Consider the following 23,014-nt stretch of genomic DNA (forward strand, 5'->3'; position numbering starts at 1 on the left):
ATTTTGCTACTACTGCAAATTCAGCCTAGATCTACCCCAGCTGTTTGGACTGGCAGAAAAGAATCGTACCAGGAATATTCTCCAGCCTGTTCCAACCAAGGGAGGTACTCAAAGTGTGGCTATTTATGAGTGTGACTAACTATAAATTTATGAACTGGCCATTTCCCAGTACTATTCAGGGTCAAACTAGGTGTTACACACAAAACCTTTAAAACCTTCATGAACAAGTGCTTGGTTGGAACCCTGCATTGCGGGGGGGGGGAGCACAGAGGTAGATTTGGAACAAACACAAAATGGCTGTCACCAAAAGGATCAGGCAATCTGAACCCTGATCAACATTGCATTCTCAGCTTCTGAAAAGATACTGCAAACAGAGCTTCTCGCACTCACAACATGCCATTTGCCCATAACACCAGCATCTTATGAGACTGCCCACATATTTGACTACCTTCTATAACTCTTATTTCTGTATCTCCTATTGCATCTGCAACCTGAGTTTTATCTTCAGCTTTCTGCCACTTACTAAGAAGTAAAGCGGTCTAAGGAACACTTTCATTCCAAGCTGATATGGAAAGGTAATAGCCACACACCAACAAGCAGCAAATCCATCACTCCCCAAGGAGTAGGATGTATGCTAGTTACAGCCCTGGAAAATGCCTCTCAGTGGTTTCACACACATGTTAGATACTGTGGGAAATATTACCCTAAACACAGTGGTGGAGGGAGGAAGGCAGGTGACATTACCAAACCCACACCCACTGAGTTCATTCTGTCAAAAAAGCAAAGCCTAATGAGACCTATCAGCATTTCAAGCTCCTGTCAATAGCTATCAAGATGTTCAGGAAAAATCAATGGAGGATCATGCCTTCAGGTGTATATGTGGAGTCAGAAGAATAAATGACCTAATGTTCCTTTGAGCCTGACCATGGAGACATGTTTCCATGAAGCAGACCTTGTTATGTATGAGGCTTCACGCAGCTCATTTAACAAAGTGATTCAGCTTTATTGTAGAAGTCCCGAACGCAGGCAACACAAGACAATCAATCATAGAACAGGCTGACTTATAAAGGATTGGAAAGGGCAAAACCATGCACAACACACGAATAATAACCAATGAGAACACAGGGCTTAGGACCAATAAGAGTGGTTCCCGCCGAAAGGCAAGGCTTACCTGATTGGCTCATTTGACAAACCTTACAATGCTATACTTATGATTACAATGCATAGATGGTTCAATGCTTAATACATAACAGACTTTGTAAGAACTAGATATAGCCATTAGCAGAACATACTCCTGAGAAACAGAAGCTCAGTAGTAGTTCAGTAGATGCTGCCTGCACTTGTCTATTGACTACACTGCACTTACCATTAAGGTCGTCTTCAAATATCAAACCAATTATAGCCACATCACTTGCACAAGGACTTTTTGTTACTGTGATATTTATGACATTGGGTATCAATGCAGATATATTCAGTGGATCAGATAATATCCACTGAAGAATAGGCTCTGTGAAAAAAGAAGAAAACATGCAATTTGATGTGGAAGAAAGCGGGAAAGCGGGAATGAATACAGTTTACTTATGCTTTAAAAAAAAGGAAAGCATCATTGGCTGCGGTCACATGGAGCATTTGCCGCACTGACGATACGGATGGTAGGCGGATTTTCCGGGCGCGATCAGACCGCAACATCTGGGAAGCGTAGAGCTCCCGTGGCTAACACGAGGCTTCCCGCCGAAGATGCGGAGTAAAACACTAGTACCTCCGAGGTACTAGTTTCCGGAAGCCGTAGGGCAAGGGCGGGCATCTGATCGCATTTCCGGTGGACTTACGTGGCATCCGGCACCTGCCGCTGTTCGTCGCACACAAGGGGTTTTTTGTCTCCCAAGTCTCCGCAGGTTGCGCAACAGCGCCCAACAGCGCATGCGCACAAAGAGCGATTGCTAGTGCGATCGCGCGGCACGGCTTCTGTGCCGCGCTGCAGGATACCTGTCTGGTCAGCATCTCCCCCCTAACCACGGGACCTTGACCGGGACATGTGCTCGGGCGGCCGGGCGTTACTTTCCTCCGGGGCAATTAGCCACGCCTCCCCCCGTGATATCTGGCCCGTGTGACCGGGGCCATTGATTGGTAACAGTACTAGACTATACCATTGAAATTTGTGGGGCTGAGTTACACACAAACACCTATTTGTGCAATTTTCTGTGCCTACTGTTTTTGAAATGCTCCTGACATACCGGTGGTTTGTTATTTGAATTATGTGCACAGAGAAGCAAAAATGCTTGCATTGCTAGATAATAGTCATTGTTATTTATGGACTACAGCACAACTTCAAAAATGCCACGAGGTCTCTCCTCCACCCCGACTTTCTGCTGTTTAAATCTTTTATTGGCTATATAACTTTGAGAAGAGCTGCTTCCACATGGTGATGATTTTTTCAGATTATATTCATCACCACTGTGAATCCTGAGACATGTGCTTTGGTGATGGAGTTTCTACACACAGTTATCTGCATTTTTTTTTTTGCAGTTTGTATAAACTTTTCCTTTCCACATGTGCACTGTGAAACTTACATGCAACCATGTAAATAATGCTATTTTTACAAGGGAGCCAATAACTGCTCCACAGGGCAGTTTGCAGGAGTGAAAGAACATTTTGGTCACAGAGAACAGCTGGTATGCAAGTGGGAGACACATTGCATGCACAATACAAAGTCCTCACTCCTTAAACATTAAGACTTTCTGATGCCTAGATGGAGCCTTGCAAGAGCCATTTGATGTTCCTTTTTCATGTTTCTTTAGATTGTTTAAGACACAATTATTTACTTCATTTATAGCCCGTATTTCTCGCTGAGACTGAACACTGATTACAGGTGATAAACAGTGCAGTCAGACAGTATAAGACAACTAATGAGCAATGCAATAGGACTAGGATTGCAGAATTAGGCAACAATGCAAACAAGAAATTAAGGTAGGTAAATTTTAAGTAAACTCTGCCCTGTGGATTCCATGATGTAGAAGTTGCATACCCCACCCCAAATTCTTAAATGGATACAGTCTTCCTTTTTGATGCACATGTATGCACCAGACTACCTTGATGTTATGTGCTGTTATTCTAAGTGTATTTCCCATTTTCAGTGACATGACAAACAGAACCTGCACAATGGGTATCCAGTATGGAATTTAAATGCTTCTTAGGCAACAATGCCATTCTTGTTAAAAATTTAATTCCAGACAATTGCCTTCTCTACTAGTTTTCTGTGTTTGGCTTAGTCTTGATTCTTTTTTGGTCTACAAACCAGAGAATTACATCTTCAACTTACTTTAATATACGGCAATTTATGAAAAGGATGAATCAACCAGGTGGGCTTTCTCTCCAAATACAGTTGAGAAAACCAACAGTCAGCTTATGAATATGTTCAGAAGGCTTTCACCAAATGAATATGAAGTGCTTAATTTCCCCATGGTCATAATAATTTCTTAAAAACACCACACACGCTATGTTTTACCTCGAGCAGTGTCCAGTAGAGTTCCCTCAGTAGTAAACATATTTAATCCATGATGCATATTGAATTTTACATACCATTGTTCTGTTGGAGCAATATCTGCTTTAACAGCATGAAGAAGACAGATTAGTCATATAAACAGACAAGAATGAAGTCTATAAACTCTTTTCATATTTTAGCTATTTTGGGTATGCTGTTTAGTGGACCTTTCTATGAACATACCTGTGGCTGTGGGTACCTCAGTGGTGCCAACGGTACTTCAGAAGAACCCAAGAGCTATTACACTGTATTTTAAGGTATGTATTTTCAGGTATGACCCATCTGGAATCCCCTGACTCCATCACAGGATAACACTTGGCTTGGAACCTTTTGTCATTTTGTGGCTGGCCTCATTTTCTGGTTTTCTGGGCCTTCCCAGGGGAATTGTTTTGAGGTGATGCTCTTCTCACATTGACACAGAGAGTGCTCCATCTTTCTGTGTTATACCTCTGAGGATGCCAGTCACAGCTGCTGGTGAAACCTCAGGTACTACAATGCCAGGATGGCCATCCAGCTCGGAAAATCTACAACTAATGAACTCCGGCTATGAAAGCCTTTGACAACATATAGCGTCTACAAATGCATGATATTTTAGATATGCTAAAGATAGGATACTCATACCTAAATAACCACCTTGTAGCCAGCTAAGGAACCATCAATATATGAGGAGGAGAGGAGAGGAGATTGGATTTATACCCTGCCCTTCACTACCCAAAGGTGTCTCAGAGCGGCTTACAAACTCCTTTCCCTTCCCCTCCCCACAACAGACACCCTGTGAGGTAGGTGGGGCTGAGAGAACTCTGACAGAGACTGCTCTTTTTCAAGAACAGCTGTGGCAGAATTATGGCTTGCCCAAGGTCATCCGAGCCAGGTGCAAGTGGAGGAGTGGGGAATCAAACCCGGTTCTCCCAGATTAGAGTCCGTGCACTTAACCACTACACCAAACTATATGAGGAAAATATAATAAATTTATAGCAAACTCTCACCTGTATTATGTGCAATGTCTTGCCGGGGAACGTTAAGAGACCAGGTAAGCTGATCTTCTGCCTTTTGGTTCCAAAATCACAGCAATAAAGATTTTAAGTCTTATACTGTTAGAAGAGTCACACCTTTTAAATGTACTACAATGCAATTTGATTTTACCATTTTCTTCCCATCTACAACAACAGTGCTGAAGCATATCAGAGAGCAGGCACCAACTCTTCCTTCTGGCAAGCTGCCACTGTGGTTGTAGCCAGCAAGGTAAGGAACCTAAGAGCCTCCTAGGTTCTGCTTCTAAAACAGCATGCTTTGAGATCTTTGGCCCTTTACAATATTGACACGAACAAAAAGGGGGGGGAGGGGAAAAGGGAAAAAAGGGGGGGGGTGAAAGAAAACTCAACCCAAAAAGCTGCTATGAATCCACAAGGGTTAAGCTGACACTAAATATTATAAAAATACAAAATTTATTCAGGTGTACACATTTTTAAAAAACGTACTCATTAAAAATATTCACATTCAGACATAAAAAACTTCTCAACATTCATACACAGTTGGGTTAGTGCTGTGCAACTGAACCAAATGCGTTTCGGCCCCAAAGGGCCTTCCTCAGTTGTCACAATCCAAAATACAAACTTGACATACATTCAAAAAAGTTTTTTTAAACATCAGATGTTAAGTACATATGCAATATAAGGCCAGATATTGTATCCTTATATATTTATACGTATATTATTGTTGTATATGATAGGCCTCAGGTATAGCCAATTAAAGTCCACCAATACTTCTGGTAGCATAGATTTGCGTGAGTTGAATGTATGCCACTCCATGCACAGCACTAACCCATCTATGTATGAATGTTGAGAAGTTTTTTATGTCTGAATGTGAATATTTTTAATGAGTCTAAGTTTTTAAAAAATGTGTACACCTGAATAAATTTTGTATGTTTATAATATTTAGTGTCAGCTTAACCCTTGTGGATTCATAGCAACTTTACAATATTGAAACAAATGCAAAATGCACCTAGATTTTGCAGTCAAAGCTCCATGATTAGGTCACTAGACTTCTACTCACTATCAGTTTTACATTTTCAGGGAGAAAGTTTTACATACCGTGTTTCCCCGAATATAAGACACTGTCTTATATATATTTTTTCTCAAGAAGACACACTAGGGCGTATACCACAAATGCATAGAAATCCTGCTAGGGCTTATTTTTGGGGTAGGTCTTATTTTCGGGGAAACAGGGTACATTCCTCCTTAAAAGTTGTTTTGAGGAATCTGCTATTCCTAGTGAGATTCCACCCACCCAACCCAATTGCTTGCTAATTCTATTTTAACAAAGTTGCTTTGTAATAATGTTATGTTTTACCAGAAGCATTTTGAAGTAGAAAACTTTTGAGTAGCTACTGTTAAAGATCTCTACGGTGGGAGCAAGCCCTGCTGAAGTATACAGTACTAGGTTCTTCCTTTTGTTTTGATCAGAATCTATCTCATGCTTGTCAAACAAATGACAGGAGACTTCCTGTGGAAAGAGGAAGAGAATAATCATTACTGATATCTGAGTCACATCTAGCATGATCAAAAACCTTAAATGAAAACCTGATACCTCCAAATGTTCATGCAACAATACATTTCTTAGGCTTTTAAGCTGTCACACACTTCTTTAAGCTGTTACCAATTAACACAGCTACTATTCCTGTAAATGATTTTTTTAAAAATTCAATTTACAAACACACAAACATAAAACATAAACTATGATAACCTACAATAATCTAAATCATATCTAGAACATAAACAATCATTTACAATAATCTACAACCACAATCATCTACAATAATCTAAATCATATATAGAACATAAACAGTCATGTAAATCATACCAAAAAATTACAATCATCTAAATCATATAACTATTGATCACTATTTTTCACTTCTATGTATCTTTATTCTATCTTTTTCATCTACATATCTAATATAATTTTGTTACAAATATATATTGCCTGACTCTTTTTATCATTTTCTATTAATTTAAATTTATTATTGATTTTAAGCTATACTTTCTTTTATCTTGAAATTCTGATGTGGGTCTGTTATGTATATAAGATATTAATTTTGCCATTGTCACATATAATTAATAAAATAAAATTCTTATTCCATTCCTTCAGATCTGAACATCTTTCTGCCTTCCATTTTGCTGCAAAGATTACTCTTGCCACTGTCACTGCATAATTAAATAATTCACTGGATATTTTTGTAATATCGTCTGGTAAAATATTTAATAACATATATTTAGGATCTATCACAAACTTGAGTTTTAATATCTTTTGCATTTCTTTGTGTATCTCTATCCAATATTTTTTCCTCTCTTGTATTTCCACTACATATGATAAAATGTTGCATCTGTATTCTGACATTTCCAGCACTTCTCATTATATTCTTTATTAGTTTTTGCGATATCTTTGGGAGTCATATACCATTTGAAAACATTTTATACTAATTCTTCCTTAATATTTGACATTCAATAAACTTAATCTCTTTAGTCCATAGATTTTTCCACTGACTCATGTGTATATTTTCTCCAAAATTTTGCATCCATTTTATCATACAGCTTTTTACTTGCTCTGTTTCAGTGTCATATTGCAGTAACATTTTATAAATTTTTCCTAAGGTGTCTTAAATCTCCACTGATTAATTTTTCAAAAGTCATTTTCTTCCTTTGTCAACCTCCTTCTTTAGCTATTTGTTCTTTGAATGTGAATACCATTTGATGATATAACAACCACAGAATGTTTTTTCCTTCATCTTGAACTACTTGCCAAGATTTTATTTTTCCTTGTTTTTCTCATACATTATATGATCAATCTTCTGTCTTGTACTATCATCACAATAATCAACTGAGATGTCAATGGTGAGGTTGGGGGACTTATTCTGTTTCTATGCTGAAACCATATTCTTAATAATCCATCCATCATGATTGCCATCTTGTCTTTGAATAGTTTTTAATGAATTATTAGTTCATATATAACTGTGGATTCCTTTTTAGTATCCTCTCCCATTTAATATTCCTTCTATTTGAACTTGTAATCCAGACTGACACTCAGACTAATGCGATTGCTTGGCGATACAATTTAGTATTTGGTACAGCAGCTAAACCTCTTTTTTTCATTCTGTAATATTTTAAATCTTATTTTTGGGAACACAGCTGCTATTCTCACATTCACAACTGTTTTTCCTCTTCTGTGAATAGTATATGCACATTAAGGGACATTTTTCCAGTGTACGGAAGCTTTTTAAAAAGCAAGGCAAGAAGGAATTTGTTTTAAATAGAAGATAAAATCTCAGGAAACAAGAAAGACATAGGAATGTCTTTCCACACCCCTCTCTCCTCCAGGCCTGTAGGGGGTCATCATTGACATGGGGGGTGTCTGGCTGTTAGGTCCACATCATCTTAACCAATAAAATGCACTGAGTGATGCCGGATGTCACAGATGAGGTCCAGCAATTACATGGCACTGGGTGTGCTCTAGGTCGGCCATTTTCCTGCTGGGGTTTTTGGATCCCCTGTCCCCGGCTCCTGTTTCCTACCAGTGCTCCGACAACTGGCAGGAGAAAAATAATTTTTTTAAAAATACCATCAGCAGTGGCATGAGATCAGTTTCAGGGAAAACTCGGAAGTGACTTCAGTCTAGTCTAGGAGTCACCAGAAGCTCTACAGATTTAGCATAGTTTCTGGTGAATTCTAGAGAGATGTGACACTAGTTCCAGGTTCCCCCAGAAGTGACCCCACATCATTGCTGACAGTGTCCCCCATGTCTCCACCCACCCCTGCACTCCCACCAGTTGCTAGCTGCTAGCAATCCTAGTGAGCTCCTGTTATGTACCACATGATATCTGGGTGTGGATGCAACTGTGGGCCTTTGAAGAGATGGGACATTTACCAGACTAAAAAATAAAAGTAACATGGAAATTAGCCATGTGCTAAATGTACAATGCAGCTGAACTTTTAGTGCCTATTATTGTCTCACATCTTCTGTTTATATTGTAGTAGTTGCCACAAGTGGGTATGCATAGAAGACTTAGCAGAAGCCATACATCTGCAATATGGCACACCATCTGCTTTCCAGGGGAAGATTATTTGCCTACGGTCATACTAGGAGCCATCTGATGATTTAACTCTTGAACCTACATTTGTCACATAAGAGATGTTCCAGGGCATAAAACTATAGGATAAGTTTCAAAACTATGTTAAGAAAGTTGGGGTGGTGATGGTAGAAGAAAGAGACTGTTGAGTGCTGGGAATTACTAAGCTACCCTTGACTGCATATCACTCTCTTCCACCTAGAGTTTTTGGTGAATTTTAGAGAGGACTGATACCAATAAATCCCCAGTATTCTCTCATCTGAAGAAGTCTTACCCAGAAGTATTACTCAGACACTTCTCACTGTCCATGAAAAAAGGGAGAATGTAATGAGGCAATTAATATGCACAGAACATTTAGAGTAATAAACTGAGCTCAGTTCTGATACCAGATCTGGGATAAGAAGAAAAGCACCTGGAAAGACAGGCACTGAAGAAGTAAGCTGTGCCAGGGAAAGGCTTGGCACTGCTTGCTACTATATCTCTTTGTTCTAAAAAAAAAAAGGTTTGACCTCTCCCCTCCCACCCCCCACCAATTAGGGCACTGAGAGCCAGTGTGGTGTAGTGGGTGAAGTGTTGGACTAGGATCTGGGAGACCCAGGTTTGAAATCCCACTCTGCTATATTCCTGGGAGCGGGGGTCATTTCCTGCAGGAGCGCACAGGAGTGGAGCTCTGGCAGTAAAGATCCCAGGGGGCGGGCACATGCAATAAGCCCCACCCCCTGCTCCCAGCAGCCCTCAGTCAGAGCAAGAAGCAGCTAGGTAAGTTGCAGAGCCCCCCCCGCCCCCCCAGTCCTAAACAGTCCACTGGCACCTTTAAGACCAAGTTTTATTCAGGTACAAGCTCTCCCTCCTCTGTGAGGACAGATCTGCACATTCCCTCCCCCCCAATAGCTAGCAATCCAAAACAGTCCAGTGGAGCCTGAGCGGTGGGCGTTGCCTTCTGACACACTTCCGGTGATGTCAGGGGGTGTGGTATATGCAAATAAGTTATGCTAATGAGTTATGCTGATGAGCTCCTGCACCTCTTTTTCTACGAAATGACCCCTGCCTGGGAGACTTTGGGCCAGGCACACACTCTCAATCTAACCTTCTTTTCAGACACTTAGAGTCCCCACTGGGGAGAGGGGCAGGGTAAAGAAATGAGTGATGTATCATTGCAGGTGGAACTAAGTAAAGGAGTTAGGCAAACAGGCAGGAAGAATAACTAAGTGGTGTGGGGAAGACACAGAATGAAGGAACAATCACTAGAAGATGATTCAAAAACACAGAGTAGATGAGAATCTGAGTTTTTAAAGGGTTTTTAAAATGACTTTAAAAAAAATGACATTTTTTTTAAATGACTGACTTTTAATGGTAGCAGATAGTACCTCCAAGATAAACCCCCTGCTCTTTTAAAAAAAGACACCCTGGTTTTATGCTGTGATGTTTGGTCTGATGCCTAGTAATAATGGGCTCCTCACACAGTCATGCCTGCTCACCTAGGTTCTTCTACTAAAAGGTTGAACATTGGTGCACAGTGATTGACCTGTGGTGAAGACTGCCCTGGTCATATTTCATATTTAATGTCTTTTTGTGGTATTAGGGCAGAAAACAGGTAACAAGGGCTAGTTTCCAGAGATTAAGAGCATTATTTATGCCACTTCCGGTTTGTGGATCAGTGATGGCGGTCGCTTTCCCCAGACCTCGGGGAAGCGACTCGCACACCAGCGGTATGGGGGGGGTGCTACCTCAAGTAGCACTCACACGGAGCCTTTGTGAAAGGCTCCAGGCCATAGGGCTTTTGAGGGGTGGCCTCTTCAATGGCTAAATGCCAGAGAATTGAGGCTTCCCTCCGCCCTGATGGTCCTGCTGCTGTGTGGCCTTCGGGCACAAGCTGTTTCGACCGGGACAAGCGCTGGAGATCGAGCAGAATATCGTTTACCGTGAGCGAGGTCAGAGAAATGATAGACAATGAATGTGAGTTCAAAATAAATGGAACATTTTAAAAGTGAATCCCCCCCCCTTGTGGGAAAAGCGGAGCGCAAAGAGGGACGCCTCTTATGTGAAGGGACAGATAAGCATAACGAAGGGGGTAGGGGGGAAATACACAGCGGTTTTGTGTGGAGAGACTTACTTGAGCGCTGACAGTGAGGTGATGATTTATCGAGTCTGTGAGAAGCGGTTTGGAATCGTAAACAATCGTATAAAATGGCGACCTCGCAAAGAAGTTTAAAACGAAACTGGTGGGTAGTCAGAGCCCAAAACCAGAAGAGGGAGCAGACGTCATGAAATTGTTAGCGAATATGCGTAAGCCGGTGATGGAGCAACTCGATGGTATTAACCAGCAACTGACCTTGCTGAACCAAAACTTCGCCTCCCAGCAGCTACAACTGGCAGAAACGGCGAAGAAGGTGGAACAAAAGACTGAGTTAAAGAGATAGACACCACAAACAAGAAAATGAAGAAAAGAATGGGGGAAGTTGAAGCAAAACAAAACTTCCAAGAAAACCATTTGCTACAGCTACAAATGGAAAAAGCCAACATGATCCTCAGATTCCAGGGAGTTCCTGAATCGCAAATGGAGGATCTGAGGAAACTGCTCAGCAAGATCATAACTCCAGTAATAGGCTTAACAGCGGATGAACTTGTAAAAGAGATGGAGACTGCTTATAGGGCATACTCCAATTATATTAAAAAACCCAGTCTCCCTGGAGAAATTGTGGTCAGATTCTCAAGAAGACAGACCAGAGATGCTATTTTAAAAGCGACTTCAGCAACTCCACTGAAAATGGGGAATATAAACATTAAAACTTTAAAAGACATTCCATTTGAAATTCGCCAAAAGAGGGAAAGCTATAAGGACTTAATTTCTTTTCTTCAAACCAATGGAATTTCATACAGCTGGGCGATCCTAGAGGGTGTCATCTTTAAAAACAACGACAAAAGAGAAAAGATTGACTCCACTTTCAAAGCCAAAGAATTCCTGAGACGCCAGTTGGGAACGGAAGAGGAATCCAAAGATGAAGAATCGAAATCAAGTGATTCTGCTACCTCTGGAATGAAAGAGGACTCTGCTGTAGAAACGGGTGCAGGCGCAATGAAAGTTACATATGATTTCAGAGATAGAAAACCAATAGAGATAGAAGGCAGAAGAACTCTGAAAATTTCCTTTTGAAGCAACTAATACGAAGATGCTCAGAAAGTTCTCTCAGGGTGCGTTCAGCCAGGGCATTTCAGCCGGCATAAACTGCACCGGTTCCAACCGTTGCAGTTTATACTGGCTGAACCATGATCACACTTACCTCCTGTCTGCGGAGCCCATCGCTGTATGCCTGTTTGCACACAGTGGGCATCGGCGGTTTGGTTTTTTTAAAACTCAATTTGCGCATGCGCATAGGCAGCCATCCACAGAATGGCGATCTTTGTGCATGCGCAAAACACCCCGTCCCGAAAAACATGCCCTGAAGAGAGGACTTACCTTTAATGTTTAAAGAGTAAACTGGCCTCCCTGAGGTTTTAAACTAAGGACCTTTTCTTTTTTTAAAAAACAAACACCGGGGCAAAGCTTCGCCCAAGCGCATATCGCCGACCTAAAAAAAAATGGTGGGCGAAAATCGGAAGCCTCGGGCTTCCAAACGGAAGTGGCTCTACAACGGTGGAGAGCGATCAGACGGGGGTGGTGGTTTTAAAGCGATTACAACCGTTGCACTCAGGATACCACCATTTGGGGACCTAGTGGCAGAATACAACGGTTTAAAGCTCTTTGCAACGGTTAGGGACGGAAGGCAGATGTTCGCCGTGTGAATGCCGGTAAGTACACCGATTCCAACCGGCACCTATACCGCTGCAAATGCCCCGTCTGAACGCACCCTCACACAACTAACATGCTGACATTGAAGCCGAGACAAACAAGAACTCTACAAGTATATTGTTATATTAACACTTTTATTAATAACATTTAGACTAACATGGATATGATCTCCTCCTCTTGGGTTTTTAGTGTAGTGTGGTTATCTATCCTATATCTTTAGATGTTAGCCCCTTCCCTTATATTTTCTTTGTAGTTTTGTAGTCTTATTAAAAAAAAAATACAAATATCCCTCCAGGGATGCCAAAAAAAGAGAGAGCATTATTTATCTCTTGGGGCCTAAAGATCAAGAAAGTAAGAAACTGGTGCAATTCTTACTCAGCACGAAGTACCGAAGTCAGTCATTTAATGAATTAATTTAAAATATTGTTACCCTGCATTTTAATTTAACCAAATCCACAGGCTGAAGACAATAATTATAATGTCAAACAGATCAAACGAATTAAAGTATAGAATAATACAATTAATTTTCAGTAGAATTAATGAAGATGATAAGGCAAATAGGGCAAAAAATAATTCAATAATGCAGCAACGAATAAGTCTATGAGCCTCAAAAGCTCTCCCTCCCAAAGAACACCATCTTTACCCCTGAGAGGTAAACATGTCACCAAAAGCCAGTGTGGCATAGTGGTTAGAGTGTCTGGGAAATCCAGGTTTGAATCCCTATTCTGTGGTGGAAACTTACTAGGCGACTTGTCCTTACTGGGCATTCAGCCGGATTTTAATTTTTTTGCAATTTTTTTTGTCAGTTTGATCTCAATGGAAGAAATATAAGCTGGTGCTGAACTCTACTACTGAAGCAGACTGCCCAGTATTTAAGTTTGGCTTCGTTGTGCCCAATGTAGCGTCTTATGAACTGCTTCCCCTTTGATAACAAAATTATACCTATCAATGCAAACATTCATTTATGATATATTAGTATAACAAGCACAATTTATTACCCTGTGCATATGAACTTCCTTAAAATTTTTAACTTATGATATAAATATTTGTACACATTAAACAGACTGTGCATTTCTTTGAATATAAATCGTGGCAAAGAAATCTATAACTGGAAACTTACCAAATCATTCCTATCAAGGAATAATTTAATAGTTTCAAACACGTTCTCCTCCGTGAATAAGTAAGAGTAGCATGAGAAAGTTTTATTGGTCTCGGCTAAGGAAGAAAAGAAGTATTCTTTTTTACTTTTAATATTGTCTTTGAAAATATAAGGGAAAATCAGAAGCATGCTTGAGGAACATTAATTATAATGAAACAAAGAAGAATACTTTGAAATAAATAATACAAAACACAATTGCTTAGTTTCCTTGGGCACCATGTCATTTGGCTGATTCGGGTGATATAAGTCAGCTGTGACTTGACAGCACTAACGCAACGTATGTTGAAAGCTCTCATTCTACCCGAATTAGAATTGCCAATATACGTATGTAAGTGCCATCAAGTCACAGCCGACTTACAGCGACCCCAGCAAGGGGCTTTCATGGCAAGTGAGAAGCAGATGGGAATTGCCACTGCCTTCCTCTGCGGAGTCTATCTTGGTGGCCTCCCATCCAAATACCTACCCTGATTTTCTTCTGATATCTGACAAGATTGGGCTATAGCAGGGGTGTCAAACATAAGGCCCAGGAGCCCGAACTGGCCCGTCCAGGGCTCTCATGCGGCCTGCAAGCAAATAGTGCAAGGGCGGGAACAGGAGAGTGATGGGGGGGGGGAGTGGACAGAGCCACTCTGACTGTGGCTTCAGCGTAGTGGAACAACCTCGTCCTTGTCAAGCAGCATGGGAGCGTCTGCTCAGTGCTGCACAGCTGGCTTTCTAGTCCGCCCATATGGGTTTTCCTTTGTACCTCCCTCCCAGCCCATGGGGCCTTGCAGTGAAGATACAGTAACTTGGAGCTTACCAGCTGCCGTCCTTTATGCAGTTTATATCACTGGTACCTGGCATTACATTTTATGGCACACATGGCCTGGCTCGACAAAGTGGCATTTATGTAAGATCTGGCCCTCATAACAAATGAGTTCGACACCTCTGGGCTATACCATGCCACCTTCCTTCCTGAACATTTCCAAACACCCCCACTGAATGTATGGTATATTTATATCCAGGGGTCATTTCGGGGGGGATCGCAGTTCCCCCAGGTGAGGTATGGGGGGCGGGGCACATGACGAAGTCCCGCCCCCCGCTTCCGGCCGCCCCGCTTCCGGCCCTCATTCAGCCAGGAGGAGGCAGGAGAAGAGGGAGGGTAAGTTGCTTCCTCCCTGCCTCTCCCCACCCCTGCCTGCCTGGGGCCAGGGAGGGCCTTCGCGGGGCTTCCTTGCACTCCCGCCGGCCTTGCAGGTCCACCGCCAGGCCCCTCATGGGGCTCGGCAGTGGAGCTGCAAGGCTGGCGGCAGCGGCCGGGACCGTTGGGGGCGGGGTGTGTGGCCTTATGACACACTTCCGGTGATGTCAGGGGGTGTGGCATATGCTAATGAGTTATGCTAATGAGTTCCCCTAGCTCTTTTTCTACGAAATGACCCCTGTTTATATCCCATGATCTTGCAGGAAAAAATAATCTGTATTTTAATTAATACTTTTCCAAATGTTACTGTAACCCATGAGACCTCCACATAATACTTCTGTGGTAGCAGCCACAAAAATCAGCTCCTGCTTGAAACATATATTGCAGTGAAGTGGATGCAGTGTTGAAAAAGAGAAATCTAAAAATGTAGTCATTGTCTGAGAAGAAGTTTTTTTAAAAAAAACTGCTGCAGTTAAGTATATAACAAGAAGCATGGGGAGTCATACCGGTGTATCCATTTAGCAGGGATGTCCAATGGGATGTCAACTAATCACAACATGACCTAGAAACTTCTATTTGTTCATATAGTTATTATAACTACTCTGAACGAAAATATAAACATCAGTAATGTTTGGAAATCTTTGAATTTCTCCATTATTATGATTGCTGGTGGCATCGCTTAAGAGTTCACAGTGGTCAGAGGAGAAAGCCAAGTCACCTTGCCTGCTGAGAAGTGATCTGCAGAGAATGCCTCTGAATGGCTAAAAACTAGAGCCACCTTTAGTATAGTGGGTTGGTTATAAATTGGGATCTGAAAGACCCAGGTCTGAGCCTCTACTCTGTCATGAAGCTTGCCAAGTGACCTAGGGGTTTCTGTAAGGGTAGAATGGAAAACGGGAGACCAATATACACTGCCTTGAGCTTCTTGGAGGAAAGGGAGGATAAAAATGTAGTAAATGAATAAAATAAAAAACCAAAATAACTGCTAGAGCACAAATACTGGCAACCTAGACGCCAGTAAATACCAAATTGCTGCTCCAACAAGTGCCAAGAAACTGCACTCACATTAGGACCCAGCAGGCACTGGGTGAGGTAAACAGTCATGGAGAAAGCATTGCTTTGGCAATGTCACTGCTCAGCCACCTAGGGGTTGTGGAGGTAGAGGGCTGCACCTTGGGGGGGGGAATGATGAGGGTGTGGGGAAATATTTAACCTAGGCTTTTAAAGGTGTTGGTCTTTTAAACTCGTTTTTACAGTCTGTTTCTGTCTGAGAAGTACTTTATGAGACTCATGCTGTATGATTCAGGCTGTTTATGTTCTTGCATAAAGCTTGAGGAAATATACTTATATTACTGTTGTCATTACTGGTGCTGTGTGTGTTTTTAGTGCTCTTAAAGAAGCTCTTTTTGCAAGAAAATGAACTGAGTTATAATAAATATTTTTGTAGTAAAGGCTTTTGCCTTTCTGTTCATCTCTGTGGCTGCTGGTACTAAATGATATTGATATGTCCCTTGACGAAATATTTAACTCATTGTGTATTTTACAAAAAAAATTCCAAATACAAAATGCCCATTAGCAACTGTTTATACAAAGTTTGATGCATTAACTACCCAATCCAATTCTCATCCATGAGGATATTTGTAATGATTCCATGTTTTGGTGTGTGTAAATGTTGAGTTTGACTGCAGTAACGCAAGGAGGGTGATAGGGGGAGATGGGTGTGCTGTGATTGGCTGGTGACTGAGCGTGGGAGGAGATGTTCTGAGAAAAATCTGTGTGAGTGTTTTATGACAGAGTCCTGTGTATGTGTCTTTGGAAAGTGAAGTGAGGAAGAGCTATGAAGAGGGTCTGTGTGACTCTAAAAGTTTTGTGAGAGAGTCTATATGGCAAAGAAACAAGTAGTGTCTAAACTGTGTGGTTAGACAAATGTTTTATCTTGTGTGCCTAAAACAAAGAGCTTAGCCAGTGTGGCTACATATATGAGAGAGAGAAGCCTGTCAGCGTGGAATTTTGGTGTCTGAGTGACTGTGTATGACACTATTTACAAGTTCCTTTTTCCAGAAACAGTTCAAGGTAATCAGAAACCTATTTTGTTCTTTATTCAATAAATCAATTTTTGTTTAAACATATCCCAGAAATCAGTACAGTCTTTCCTTAGGACCACATAGTACTCTGAAGTGCCCAGACCCTGGGTCATACTAAGAGAGAATTGGAATTTTTAATTCCTGGTGGCAGCAGAAAACTACCAAGTTTATATACATAGAGGGTGGGTTAAAGGAAAAACAGTTTCTCCCCCGCCCCCAACAAATAGCAAGCACGCCACAATATTATTTATTTGTGTTATTTCTAGTCCACCCTTCTCATTGAGCCACAAAGCGGATTACACAGTGTGAGTCAGTATAATAACAGGATGGGACATCCACAGCAGATATAACTGAAATACCAACTTGCCTTTTAAATTGTAGCTAATTCCCCATGAGAGTTTTGGTATTGTCAAAACTATTCCAAGCACAGTATAAAACCATAGCAACACCATCTGTATAATTTAAAAAAGGACATTTAAAATGATGTACATAAAGCCAGTTCCTAACATTCCACCCTTCCCAATATTTGTTCGCAGTTTAGAGTGATATAGAAACTGAAGTTGGGATGCAGCTACCTGAGTAAGAACTGCAGTCTCTGTAAACAATGGTTCTGCTTTAAATTCCAAGGAGGGGGAAAATCTACAACACAATTTAGAAGGGATAAAACTTTCTTCACATTCCAGACAGTGGGGTCAGGGAACAGATTTAACTCCCATCCCAGTGTTGTCCCTACTTATGGTTGCCAACCAGGTGGAGCGTAGAGATTGCCCAGAATTACATTTGATCTCTAGACAACAGAGATAAGTTCCCCTGGAGAAAATGGCTGCTTTGGAGGGTGGACTCTACAGCATTATATCATACAAGGGGCGGACCCGTGATACTCGTGGGGGGGGGGAGGCAGAGGAGGAAGCAGGAGGAGGAGGTAAGTACCCCCCCATCCTGCCGGTTCCCCCCGTCTCCTCCACCCCCCTTGATCTCTCCCCCATTGCCTTCCCCCCCCAGCTCCTCGCTACTCTCCCCCCCCATCCCGGCACTGAAACGAGGGCCGAGCAGCTTTCCTCTCGGCCCTCTCTACTCTTCCCCCCCATTCCGTCACCTAAGTGAGGGCCGCTCGGCCCTCGCTGCTCTCCCCACCCCCCGGCTCCAAAGTGAGGGCTGAGTGGCTTGCCGCTCGGCCCTCACTGCTCTCTTTCCCCCCCTCCGCGGTGGCGGGAGGCGGGAGACCGGCTGCAGAGCGTTCCCTGTGCATGCGCAGGGGACGCTCTGTCAGTTTCGGGGGGATTTAAAAATCCCCCTGATATTTTTTACAGGGTTTCTGATTTTTGTGCACACCTGGTGACCGCCCCACGTGTGCACAAAACTCTCCCTCCCCCCCAGTTGCCCCCGATGTGTGGAAATAAGTATCCGTACACCAGGGGCGACTTGGCTATTAGATATATAGATTGAGGTCCCTCCCCTCCTAGGGTTGCCAAGCATGGCCTGACTCCCAATGGGAGATCGGGGGGGGGGGAACGGACATGAGTGGGTTGTCATTGGCTGACACTGTGATGTCATACTTCTCTAGGGATTGGCTAAAACTACTGTTATTATGGTTAAGCGGTGGCTCAAGTGGTTAAGACGCTGAACTGCAGGCTATGGAAGGTCGGTAGTTCAGCAGTTCAAGACCCGAGTGTGCTGCATGACAGAGTGAGATCCCGTCTCTAGTTCCAGCTCCTGCCAACCTAGCAGTTCAAAAGCAAGAAATTGCAAGTAGATAAATAGTTACCACTTTAGTGGAAAGGTAACAGCATTCCGTGCGCCTTGGTGTTTAGTCATGCTGGTCACAGAAATGTCTTCGGACAGCGCTGGCTCTTCGGCTTTGAAACGGAGATGAGCACCGCAACCCTAGAGTCGGATTCAACTGGCTTTTGAGCAAGGGAACCTTTACCTTTACCTTTTACTTACTGTTATTATACACCACTGAGGTCTCTCCCCTTCCCTCCCCAGGCTCCACCCTCAAACCTCCAGGAATTTCCCAGCATGAAATTGGCAAACCTAGGATGTGCCTACGTTTTGTCCAATAGAAGTTAATAATTGTACTTCATTCCAGTGAGGCAAAATCAGCTTGTGCATTTGGGTACAATGTTGTGCTAGGATTAAAACTTGCTCACCACTCCTTACACTAACAGTGCAATCTTAAGAACATTTTCCTGGGAATAAGCCTCATAGGATAGATGAGAGTAAGATTCTAAGAAGACATGCTTAGGATTGCTCTCTAAGTGACCCAGTAATTACAATAGGGTTGTCAGGTCTGGTTTGGAAAATACCTGGAGACTTGGGGGGTGGAGCCAGGAAAGGGTGAGGTTTGGGGAGGGGAGGGGCCTCAGCAGAGGTCATTTCGGGGGGGATCGCGGGGGAACGCAGTTCCCCCGGGTGAGGTGCAGGGGGGCAGGGCACACGACGAAGCCCCGTGCTGAAGTCCCTCTCCTCCTCAAACCCTCCCCTCTCCCAGGTCTACCTCCAAAGACTCCAGGTATTTTCCAACTCAGACCTGGCAACCCTACACCCATCCCTGGCAGCCCTGTGCTCATAACTGTATTGGAGGAGAAATCACCAGAAGACCTAATGCTGTTTACTGGAATGCAACAGAAATATCTTTGGGGAATCTGTCCTGTACTGGTTATCAAACTCTCTGCAAACTCTTCACATCTATGTTCTACAACAGCCATAGTACTATATAAATAGACAGAACATAGAATTAAAAATCAGGACTCTTTTTTCATTTGAGAGTGTGGTTTTGGAACAGAAACTCTGTTTTTACCACAGAATGGGTATGTTCAGACGCGCCATTTGATCTGGTGTCGTGCCAGTTCAGAAACAGATTTTATATGCGCGATCACACAGTCAACATCTGCCTCCCATCCCCAGCCGTCACTTTCCAGCTCAAATCCCCTTTAAGCCAGAGTATTTTGTTACCAGGTCTCCAAGTGGTGTTTTCCTGATTCTCCGTTTCCAGCTGCATTTCCCCCCTGTGTGATCACTCCTCCAGTGTCGAGCCACTTCCGGTTTAAACCCCCTCCCCACTTGAAAGCTGCCCGAGGCTTCTGCTTTTCGCCCACCATTTTTTAAAGCGTTGGCGGTGTGCGCATAGGCAGAGCTCTGCCACCGCATTATTAAAAACAATGTTTAAATGGTGCCTAGTCTTAGCATTTAGATGAGTTCGGGATCTCACGGAGGCCATTTTCGGGGTAAACGTTTAAAAAGAAGTGTTCCTTTAAAGTTTAAAGGGAAGTGTTACAGCAGTCGGGTTGAAATGGAAATCACTGTTCTGCACACATGCAGAAATTTTAGTTCTACAGATGGCCGCCTGTGTGCATGCCCAAACTGAGAGTGCCATGGCATCCACCCTCCCAAGCAGCCATTTTCTACAGGAGAACTGTTTTCTGTAGTCTGCAGAGCAGTTGAAATTCTGGGACATCTCTAGCCATCATCTGGAGGTTGGCAACCCGAAGTGCTGTGAGCAAGCATAATATTGTATACAATCACAATCCCTCTGTCAAATCTTTAGCCACGTGCCTTCTTTTACCTTGTCTGCTATTGTATTTTCTCCCCTCATCTTAGAGCACGGCTGCTCTAAAAACAGATCAAAAGTAGAACTGCTTAACTATCTCTCACTGCCTATTTGTCTGGCTTCACTGAGCCATTTTGCCCACTTCCACCAAAGCCCGTTAACAGTTTCTTACCTGGGGTTCCAAAGGATGGCAGTTGGGAGGCTCCAGCTGTCCCCTCAGACAGCAAAAGAGCAGGCATCACAACCTGACCAAGCTCTAGGAGTGGCTGTGGCCTGTCAGATGGGGAGATCATAATGGAGGGCCAGATTACATAGAAAGTTCCCATGCCAGTTTCTCCTACCTGCAAATGGAGGTGGAGGGGAATACTAGCACTGATGTGAAAACTACACAAGGGACCCACCTTCCCATGGGATTTCCCTCATCTTGAATTCACATGTTGCTGGAGTTATGTGGGATTGTGACTGAAAGATTATTCCATTCCACCCCTGTAACATATGAAATGGGCGGGCAAAAACAGAAAGCTGTAAGCCTGAAATCAAGTTCAGCAAAGGAAGCCTCCCTGCCAAAGGATAGTTGGCAAATAGATAGGAAGATTCAGAAATGGGATATCTCAGTTAATAATATAAGCATAAATTTACTGTTAATATAAATGAATGATTTTGACTATCCACTTTTATGTTAAAATGAACCCTATTTATTTAACCTGTTTATGGGCATTTCAATCCGCTTACTTCATACTATTGCTGTGTTGCTGTAGCAAAGCTCACATGCCATATTTTCTGACTAGATACCAAAAAATTATAATTGCCCCACATTGCTTTGAAATTGGGTATAAATCCAAACTCTTCTTCTTCTTTTCGCTGAGATCATCTGGCACTTCAGAGTGGGTGGTTATCAATTACCAGATAACACTCAGCTTTACATCTTATTACCTAAGCATCAAGAAGCACCTGCGAAGGTCCTGAGCCAGTGTTTTGAGGCTGTGGTCAAATGGCTGAGGGAGAACAAAATGAAGCTTAATCCAGACAAAATAAAGCTGATCCTGGTTGGGATAGCAGAGAGTTTGGCTGGTATCACGGCCTCACAAGGTGCATGTTGTTTGGAGAGGAGGGAAATGTGATTATAAGCTGCTTTTATAAGTGAGGTATAAAAATCAACTCTTCTTTATTGCAATTTACCAGCTGAAGATGGGATTAAGCTCTGTTTCACAGATCAAGTTAAGAGTTTGGTGGTGCTCTTAGACCCAGCCTTGTTGATGGATAAAAAGATCAGCTCTATTGTTAGGGAGAGACTTCTTTCAATTACGTGATCTAGCTCTCAAGCTGCCCCCTTATTTACACACTGCCAACCTAGCCATGATGATCCATGTTACCATAACCTCCAGATTGGAATACATTAATACACTCTATACAGTACTGTCCTTGAAGACTTCTTGTTCTTGTGTCAATTGGTATAAAATGCAGCAATGAGACTCCTGTCCTGTCTGGAGTCATCTGCTTGAAACCCCTAACTTCTGTGCTCATTCATCTACACTATTTGCTTCTAGGCCCCAACTTAAAGTGCTATCACTTACCTTTAAAGCACTTTACAACTTAGGGCCCTCATACTTATCAAACCACATTTCCCAGTATAGTCCAGTGCACCAGCTATGCTCTTCAGACAGCTTTCGGCTTGTAGTGCCCCTTAGCAGAATGGTCTGTTTGGCAACAGTCTGGTCACAGTGTCAGGACAAGTCCCTTGGAATGGTTCACCAGAATGAATAGGGATGTGGGGGCAGTGGGTAACTAGGGCAGCTAGCAGGAAACCTTCTATATGGAGGCCATAGCTGGCGCCTGGCAGTCCTATCAAAAAGCAAGGGCAGTATCTCTACTGAATGTGGACTACAAGATTCATATGCTTATCTAATTCCCTTTTGAAGCCATCCATGCTTGTAGCCGCTACCACTTCCTGTGGCAGTGAATCCCATGTGTTAATCACTCTTTGGGTGAAGAAGTACTTCCTTTTATCCGTTCTAACCCGACCGCTCAGCAATTTCATGGAGTGCCCACGAGTTCTTGTATTGTGAGAAAGGGAGAAAAGTACCTCTTTCTCTACCTGCTCTATCTCATGCATAATCTTATAAACCTCGATCATGTCACCCCTCAGTCGTCATTTCTCCAAGCTAAAGAGCCCTAAGCGCTTTAACCTTTCCTCATAGGGAAAGTGTTCCAACCCTTTTATCATTCGAGTTGCCCTTTTCTGCACTTTTCCCAAAGCTATAATATCCTTTTTAAGGTGTGGTAACCAGAATTGCACACAGTATTCCAAATGAGGTCGCACCATTGATTTATATAGGGGCATTGTGATATTGGCTGATCTGTTTTCAATACCCTTCCTAATAATCCCCAGCATAGCATTGGCCTTTTTTATTGCAGTCACACACTGTCTTGACATTTTCAGTGAGTTATCTACTACAACTCCAAGATCTCTCTCTTGTTCAGTCTCTGCCAGTTCAGACCCCATCAATGTGTATTTATATTTAGGATTTTTGGCTCCAATGTGCATCACCTTGCCCTTGGCCACATTGAATCCCATTTGCCATATTGACGCC

At 42.6% G+C, this 23,014-nt stretch overlaps 1 protein-coding gene across 1 annotated transcript in view; it reads right to left on the bottom strand.

The window, feature by feature from the left end:
• LOC107123759 (cation channel sperm-associated protein subunit beta-like) overlaps positions 1-23,014 on the bottom strand; it is a 96,818-nt gene that overhangs the window by 68,043 nt on the left and 5,761 nt on the right. The window contains exons 2-5 of the mRNA XM_015427105.1: positions 5,891-6,043; positions 4,528-4,588; positions 3,506-3,604; positions 1,367-1,507 (exon numbers count right to left, since the gene is read on the bottom strand). Of these exons, the coding sequence (XP_015282591.1) occupies positions 1,367-1,507; positions 3,506-3,604; positions 4,528-4,588; positions 5,891-6,043 (454 nt within the window). The remainder of the gene's footprint in view (positions 1-1,366; positions 1,508-3,505; positions 3,605-4,527; positions 4,589-5,890; positions 6,044-23,014) is intronic.

Source organism: Gekko japonicus, unplaced genomic scaffold, assembly GCF_001447785.1.
Source record: "Gekko japonicus isolate JY-2015 unplaced genomic scaffold, Gekko_japonicus_V1.1 scaffold256, whole genome shotgun sequence".
Lineage (NCBI taxonomy): Eukaryota > Metazoa > Chordata > Lepidosauria > Squamata > Gekkonidae > Gekko > Gekko japonicus.